The sequence below is a fragment of the Myxocyprinus asiaticus genome, chromosome 9 (genome assembly GCF_019703515.2).
Source record: "Myxocyprinus asiaticus isolate MX2 ecotype Aquarium Trade chromosome 9, UBuf_Myxa_2, whole genome shotgun sequence".
NCBI classification, from domain to species: domain Eukaryota; kingdom Metazoa; phylum Chordata; class Actinopteri; order Cypriniformes; family Catostomidae; genus Myxocyprinus; species Myxocyprinus asiaticus.
The window spans coordinates 18836578-18845490 of NC_059352.1; the positions used below are offsets into that span (position 1 = coordinate 18836578).

At 35.8% G+C, this 8913-nt stretch overlaps 1 protein-coding gene across 1 annotated transcript; it reads right to left on the reverse strand.

The window, feature by feature from the left end:
• Positions 1–6195: 6195 nt before the first annotated feature.
• LOC127446551 (uncharacterized) lies at positions 6196–8429 on the reverse strand. The gene is made up of 4 exons (XM_051707546.1): positions 8153–8429; positions 7706–8038; positions 7142–7300; positions 6196–7012 (listed from the first exon to the last, which is right to left on the reverse strand). The coding sequence occupies exons 1-4, from the start codon at positions 8211–8213 to the stop codon at positions 6933–6935; spliced, it is 633 nt and encodes a 210-aa protein (XP_051563506.1). The 5' UTR covers positions 8214–8429; the 3' UTR covers positions 6196–6932.
• Positions 8430–8913: the final 484 nt, after the last annotated feature.

Genomic DNA, 8913 nt, shown 5'->3' on the forward strand with positions numbered 1-8913 from the left:
TAAGTCTTAAGACTTGTTTTCTGCCACATTATAATGATTAATATGTGCTGAACAGACCTAATTGTGTTTTAATTTATGTTTTATGTAGATGGAGTCTATTGAATATCCTTAGCCTTATTCTTTTAACTGTACAGCACTTTGGTATACTATGTCATTTTTAAAGTGCTTTATAAATACAATTGAATTGAATTTAATTGACTTGAGTGAAAAAGGAGTTATATTTTGGTCTGTTCTCACCCAAAACTGATTGGATCACTATAGAAGACATGGATTAAACCACTGAAGTAATATGGATTACTTTTGTGCTGCCTTGGCTGTGACTTTGACCATCACACATCTGTTTAAAGCTGGAGAGGGAATTGTGTATATGAATGATGTTTATGGAGGTGAGTGATGGCTACTGCGAATAATACATTGATTCATGTTACTATTGCATTTAACAGAATACGAGCAAAGGGCATACTGAGTTTTGTGATGTGTTTCCCACCTGGAACTAACTGCCATCTCAGACAAATCTAGCTGCAGAATTTGGCCTTGATGTACTCTCTTACTGACTGCACAAAGCTTGAGGTGCTAAAGGCAGATCTAAGACAAAATGCAAAGGTACACCGGGCTTTGTCATTTTGACCAAAGGTTACATTTAATCAAACTTTGAATTTGCCTTGCATATTTCATTAGTCTACAGCTTAACCCAACATAGCTGAAGCTGAAGGGTACTGTAACATTTAAGTAGCTTTTAAGATGTGGGAAGTAGTCCTAACCCTCTTCTGTAAGTGGTTTGGATTGAAACTCCCACAAACCATTCAAGGTTGTAGACATTCAGGCCTGTGCAGCCATTGTTCATGAGCACAAAAAGGCAACACTTTTATGTCAGCCTACTTCCAGGAATACAGGACTATATTAACATTTATTTGCTGATACCTTATTCCCCAAATGACAAGGATATTCTCAAATGCCAAATACAAGTAGTTTATGATTTTGTTTTGTGGGTTCCTAATAGCACATTAGAAAGATCCAGTTTTATTCTTTTAAAATCTTACTAAAATTATTATCTTAAAGAGCCCATATTATGCTAATTTACAGGTTCATGATTTTATTTTGGGGGTCTACTAGAATAGGTGTAAATGCTTTAATGTTCAAAAAACATTCTTTTTCTCATACTGTACATTTCTGTTAAACCTATTTTCATACTCTAACGCTCTGATTTAGCTCCTGTCTCTTTAAAGCCCCCCTTTCCGAAAAGCTCAGTCTGCTCTGATTGGTCAGCTGGCCCAGTCTGTTGTGATTGGTCAACCGCTTAGAGCGTGTGTCGGAAATGTAACACCCCTTACCATAACTGAGTTTCAGGCTTCCTTAACAGCTGTAAACACTATTGTAACTATGGTAACTGTGGCGTCGGTTTTTGCCATACCAGTTTGAGTCCGAGTCCGGTAATGTAAGTTTGGAAGAACAAGCTGATCGACCCGAACGACCTTCGCAAGCACGACTTGAGCAGGACGTTTCACAGTGGTAAGTTTTACTTTTGTAGTTTTCTTACAAGTACACTGTTGATTATTATAAACAATCTGCATACACTGCCGTTGAAAAGTTTGGGGTCACTTGACTGAAATGTTTCACGTGATCTTACAAACATTTTGATCTGAAGGCATATGCTTAAATGTTTGAAATTATATTTGTAGACAAAAAATATAATTGTCAACACATTAATTTCTTTCATTACAAAACTAAAATTGTATTTAAAAAAAGATTCGTTTTGAATTGGATGACTTGGACCGAATAATAAAGAAAAGCAGCCAATAATGCCCAGCATAGATGGGAACTTCTTCAATACTGTTTAAAAAGCATCCCAGGGTGATACCTCAAGAAGTTGGTTGAGAAAATGCCAAGAGTACATTTCTGCAAATTCTAAGCAAAGGGTGGCTACATTTTAACGTATTTTTGATTTATATTTGATTTTTTTTAGTCACAACATAATTCCCATAATTCCATTTCTGTTATTCCATAGTTTTGATGACTTTATTATTCTAAAATGTGAAGAAAAAATATTAATAAATATTGAGTAAGTGACCCCAAACTTTTGAACGGCAGTGTAATTCTACACAATTGTAGGTAAAAGTGGGCCCGCAGCTGATTAGCTAAACTATTTCAACACAATAACATTAACTAGCAGGTTAGCAGAGGCCTACAGCTGTGCACTGGGTGTACACCATAGCTACAACACAAAACTCTGCATTTGAAATCTCGGTAGCTGATAAATCCACAAATAATCAAGCATACTTAAAGGTTGTGATCCTGAAGCGCCAGATTGTCCCAACAAAGTGGGAACTGCACCATCTTTCAGGAGTAACCGTCTTGAAAATCCGGCATTGGTTGTGGTTGTACTGCTGAGGAATAGTGGTAAAAAAAAATTTTAACCACTGATTCTTCAATTCATCTGTCTTTGGAAGTCCATACAAAGAGGTTTTGCTTTCGCAGTGAAGAAAACATCGTCTTTTCAGCATGGCGACAACACTAACCCAACTCATTGTGGCCTCGGCTATAACTACGTTTGTTTGAGGGCGGGCCAAAGTAGCCCGTAGCGGGCATTATGCAAGTGTGTTACATAGTGACGTAGATACTGTACGGAAGAAATGGCTGGACTACAAACCAGCCCTTTCGTGTAGTTCTTGAGCAGTGTTGTCTGTGGGAGAGAATAACTCCCTTTTGCATGGACTTTGTGCTTTGTAACTTTGCAGACATTTTACATGCACAAACAGCTATATTACACACTAAAGGAATGTTAAAATCCCATTAATAGGCATAATAAGGAATCTATCTGGCCTGAAGGCACAACATTTAAAACAACAAGCATTCTATTTTTCTGTCCAAAATCTTGCTTAGACAGACATCTGCATGTACTCTGTAATAAAATACATGAATGGTAAAAATATAACTGGCAAATTATATAAACTTTTTTTTTTATCTAAATTTAGTAGATCAAAGTTAGAGTTATCCACTTAATTCCAGGATTTACTGATATTGTCATGGGGCTAATTTTTGTAAACCATGAAGACCTCTATGAACGACTGAAGTTTTTACAGAATGGTAAGGGCGCCCCGTCAATAACTTCACAATTTAGATAGAAGCTGTTATGTGCCACCCTAAACAAACCATACTTGTCTGATGAGTGCTACAGAGTTGTGAGACTTATCATCATGGGTAAATCTTAAATACAAATAGAGCTTTGTCTGTTGGTCAGAAGTGGCAAAACAAAATGTTTTTTAATCAGCTAACGGCAAGAATGACATACACATATCAAAGAACAGCATTAAAGGAAAACTGGAGCATCTCACAGCTTTCCTCAGCAATCTGAATGTAATTTAGATCCACTGTCTTTTCAAGGCAGATCAGATGCATTTTCATTTGATTTTGCTGACAGTCTTGGTGGTTATGAGTATTGGTGCTAATGAGCAGAGTTGCCGTACTAAATGCTCTACACAAAAGTCTCCATTTCACCCCAAATAATTTGTTTCTATGGTAACTAGGATCTGTTTTTGCATGAATGACACAAAATCTATAATTGAGGTTTAAACTGCATATGCTGTTGTTCTCAGCATTTATTGAACCACTCTCCATGGTGAGCTTCAAATCGATGCCTCCCTAGTGGGCTGCTTTTTCAAATAATCAGCAGCAACTGTGGGCAATGCTCATCAGCTAGCCAATAAACTGAGATGAAACCTTATAAACCAAATACTGATTGCCTACCCTAAGTTAGACTTGATGACTGCAGTTAATTTTTAAAACAGTATCCACAAAAATAAGAGGCTGATAAAAGGAATATTCCAGGTTCAATTAATCTCAATCTACAGCGTTTGGGGCATAATATTGATTACCACAAAAATGTTACTTGTACCTCCTTTTCTTTAAAAAAAGCAAAAATCTGGGTTCCAGTGAGCCTCTTACAATAGAAGTGAATGGGGCCAATTTTTAACGGTAAAATACTCACTTTTTCAAAAGTATAGCCACAAGACATAAACAATATGCATGTTAACATGATTTTAGTTTGAAAAAATCCCTTACTAACCTTTTCTGTGTAAAGTTATAACCAATTTTACTACTTCGTTGCAATGACATATAATGTCAACAAACCGTAAAACCCTAAATGACTGTTAAAATTTTGATTTAAACAACTTTACAGCTCAAATAATGCATGAGTTTGAACAGAAGAATTAATGTACGTGCTTTTATAAAATTATAAGCTTCATGTTTTTGCTTTTAAATTCTCCAAAAATTGGCCCCTTTCACTTCCGTTGTAAGTGCCTCACTGCAACATATATATATATATTTTTTTTTATTTTTTTTTTTTTTTAAAAATAGGATAGACACATTTTTATGGTAATCAGTATTATGCCACAGATGCTGTCTATTTAGTTTAACTTGTATTGAACCCGGAATATTCCTTTAAGATCAAGTCCAGGAACGCAAGTGATGCCACATGGATGAGACCAGGATACTGGCACATTTTTCATCATTAAAGTACACTGAATTGGTTTTTGTATTTTTTGGGTAACAGAAAAATTAGCTTCATGTGGTAACCTATAAATTAACTAGTAGTGGGGTGTTAAACAAGAAAGGCTCTACAACTATAATGCCATTATCATTATGTAGAGTGATCATTGGAGTGAGTGGAAATAATCAGTAGTAGTTAATTCATAAAGTAATCAAGCACAGATCTCATTTGATCTTTGTCTGTGCTAACAGACCCAATTAAAATTAATTTTATAGTCTTTCCCATTCAGGGCTTTTGTCTCGTGTTCATGTGTTTTTGTAAAGCTGTGTTGAATGTGCGTTCCTGCCATGTTTTGTGTTTTCCTGTGTTTAGCTTTTTAATAAAGGCTGCAATTAGTTCTTGCGCTCCTGACTTTGCAAAGGAAATTGACATATTCAAATTAGACTTGTCACAATGCCACAGTTCCCTTGTAAAGTAATTACAGTGCCATGTCATGTCCTCATGCCATAAAATTAGACGCGAGAAATAATTGACTTCTCGATAAAAGCTGCCATTCACTCTTGTATTGTAGCATTATTGATGGTGGTGTTAGATTCTGATCGGCTTTAGATATGTCTATTAGTATTCATCTTTAATTATATCAATGTGAAGTCAACAAACAACACGCTTGTTGAATTCAAAGTGATTGCTTATGATGTACTAGTACCATAAGGAGGAAGAAGAAAAAAAAAAAAAAATAAGGAGGGAGTGCAATGATTGTAGTAAGGTTTTATGGTACATTACAAGAAGCACCGGATAATGAAGAAAATAATTCTTTAAAAATATTTGACCAGGAGTGTACAGACATTTCTATGCATGGCTGAACAATCTTTTTCTGAGGGATTCAGCGATGCCTATGTATATTATAATCCATATGTGATGAGGAGGATGACGTGGCCGGGCCGTGAGTCTGCACGGCCGGTGCTGAATCAGCTGATCAGCGGAAGAGCGAGATAAAGGGGAGCGGAGACGCCAGTCAAGAGAGAGTTGTGTGTGTGTCCTTATGTTTTATGTTGGTTTAAGTTTATGTTTACCATTAAACTTTATGTTGACTGTTCAACCGGTTCCCGCCTCCTCCTTGCCCATCCTTATACTGTTACACCATACAATTTGGGAACTCGATTATATCCCAAGATTGGAAGGGGAGCTATTTTATTAAAGCAAATGAGACTGCCAGCTATGTAGCCTTAGGTCACTGCTTTGTGATTAACCCCGGTAAGTATTTTCTGGCTCATCAGTGACAGGTTATGCATTCAATTGTATGGGTTACCATGGTAACTGTGGCCTCTTTTCATGCAGGGCTGAGGTAATCAGATTAGCTGGGCCAGAGGAGGGGTCTGTTGTATATGCTGACTGGTGAGTTTTGTATGGGATGCATTTATTTAATCTAAAGTATGAGCTATAGAGCAATGTTAGCTTTCTGCTTTCCTGTGTGAATCTCTTATTCAGTTATCATGATATCACACTTGGGTTGTTTTGCACTTTTTTAAACTCTTCACATAATTCAAGATAATGTAAATTGAGCGAGCTTTTCCAGTAGGTTACCAATATAAGAAACTTTACTCGTCACACTGGAGCAAAGGAGATGTTTAAATGTCTTTGTTTCATTCGATTTTTTGTCAAAGTACATCAATATACATAATTTTTGTATACATGGGTAGTTGACATGTCATGCAGTGTGTCATGCTTTACTCTATCTAGATCTATTTTAAATAGCATTTTGCTAATTCTTTTATAATTATTATGCATGCAGCATTGATGACCTAATATTAATTGAAAGACTAAGTGGAATATTTCTCCTTTTAAAAAATGTATTAGTTACACAATGAAGAACCATTTAAAATGAACTAGTGAGGGCAAAAATGTTATTCAAATAGGTGGGGGGAAGAGTTAAATAGGCCATAATTGGTGCATTCTGTTGCTATTATGTTTTGACATTTCTGCAAAAAAAGAAAAAAGTAAAATATTTACTTAACCCATTTAATCCCATCGGTTACACTTGTGACCTAAATTTAGTTTGAAATTTGAAGGGTCCAGAAACAGTTGTTGATGTATTTTACACAAAGGTATCAACTATAACTGTAAGTATAGACTGTCTCGATTTGATAAGATTTTTTTTTTATTTTATTTTTTTTAAGAAAAGGTATGTAGTTTGTTTCATTGGGAATCCAAGGAGTATCTTCATGTCTTCACTTAGCTTGGAAATGTTTTTGATTAAATGCGTTAAACTAAAGGCACTGAATAAAATTTGTAGCAATCACTTATTACTTTTTTCTAATCTTTGACAGATTGTTAGTTCACTCTGACTCTAAAATGCAACAGTGAATCAATTCCAGTAGATCACAGTGTTAATAAGAAGTATAACAGTAAGTAGCATCAACTAAGAATGCATTTCCAGAAAATGTTACACATCTGTCTCTGGAAGGGAAGTCCATTGCTCCATATCCATCAAAATCATCTCAGTTCCGTAACTAGATGAATCATCTGCAACACAAAGAATTTAAGAAATGATATTAATATAACACAGTCATCCACACTATTCTGACCAGAGAAAACTTTCAGTAGAAGCTCAATAGCCATTTAAGTCTGTTCATTCACACATGACTTCAATACCTCCATATCTGTGTTGCTCTCTCCTTCTTTCTCGATCCAATTTATTCTGGAAACCCAGAGACAAAGCTACCAGCAAGAATACAACCACACAGAGAGCTGTGCTGAACATCCACATGGCCTCTGACAGCCGTCCCACCTCTGCACTTGAACTAACACCAACTGACCACAAAAAACATGAACAGACTCAGTCACATGGTCTTCTTATAAAACTACATCCTGATAATTTACCCGCTTAAATATTTTCTTATTATTGTATGGGTGCATTTCTGATTCATATGGATGACCATCTCAAGCCGAAAGGTGTCATTTAGAATCAAGCTGTACCTGCTGTATTGTTCAAGTTACAGGACATTTACTTGTTTTACATATTATCTGCAAGGTGTATGCAAAAATGGACACCACCATAACTGTAACTGCATAAAGACACTCACAGTTTGTTGCTGTTAAAGTTTCCAATGATGCAAGAAATGGCGAGATGTGTCTGGTGAGATTTTGACGGATGGTACAAAATACTGTTTCTTGCAAATACTTTTATAAAGTAGTTGTTCATTATTTTATCCTTACCTACATTGAGGCAGATGGTACAGATTGAAGGACTGCTATCTTGACCATCAAGCTTTAGATGAAAACTGTAATTATGTGCATCTGATAATTGTATATCATGTAACTCCATGGAGAAGTCTCCAGTCTTTGGAGCCAAAGATGACACTGTCGTTCGGATGCTGTATGACACATTTTGCATTTCCACCTGACCCTCCGTCCAGACTGAGGTGTGTATTACTTCCATGCCTTTTCTCCATTCGGATGAGATGTGGAGAGAGGTAACATTTTTCACCCCATTATAGACACATGGAAGGAGGGCATCCTCCCCAATCACTCCTTCCATGCATTCATCAGCTAGATGGTAATAGATACACTGTAATTGTTAAATATAATGTATCTATACAGAAACAGGTGTAGAGTCAATTGAGCTGGAACTTTTTAAACATACAGTACACCCAAAAGACTTACCTTGTAATGAGACAAGGCTTGTGACACTAAGCAGCAAAGCACTGAACCAGATCTCTGTCATCGTTAAAGGTCATGTGATTCATGCCTCAAAAGTCTCAAAGCAGACCTCAGATAAGTTGACAGCTACTGTGTATCAAACTACTGTCACATTTACAATTCGTTATTCAATAATATCTAGGAGCCCAAAACTGAAACAGCATGTAGTCTGCACGCATAGCCTTGTTTTTGTTGTCTCTTTGGGTTAGTACAAGTCAAGTAGTCAAATTAATTTTGTAACTTCCTGGTGATTTTCATAGATTCATGTTAGGTAGTGTGTCTGGAAACATTCCAGTAAACAGTCTAACTAAACAGTTTAAAAATTAAACCCTACGTTTCAACAATCTATGAACGTTCTGATTTCATGTTGCCTCAAGTCCAGTTTTAAATCTCATTTCATGCATATTGTCAGAACAAGTTTGATAATTTGCCATAATAGACCTTCCCAAAACTGTCAAATGTTCATGCACCACGTAGATCATATATTCCATTTAAATGCCTCATATATATTTGAAATCTACATAAGTTATTTAGAAATACAACTACATGATTAGATATTAAAATGATTTATTTATATTTTATTGTAGACTAAATTTAGGAATGCTCTAAAGAATCAAGATGCACAAAGCTTTGATACAATTATATAACTGCTATGGAGAATAAAAATAGATAGATAGATAGATAGAAATGAAAACCATTACAAATAAACTTGGCAAAGCACTCAA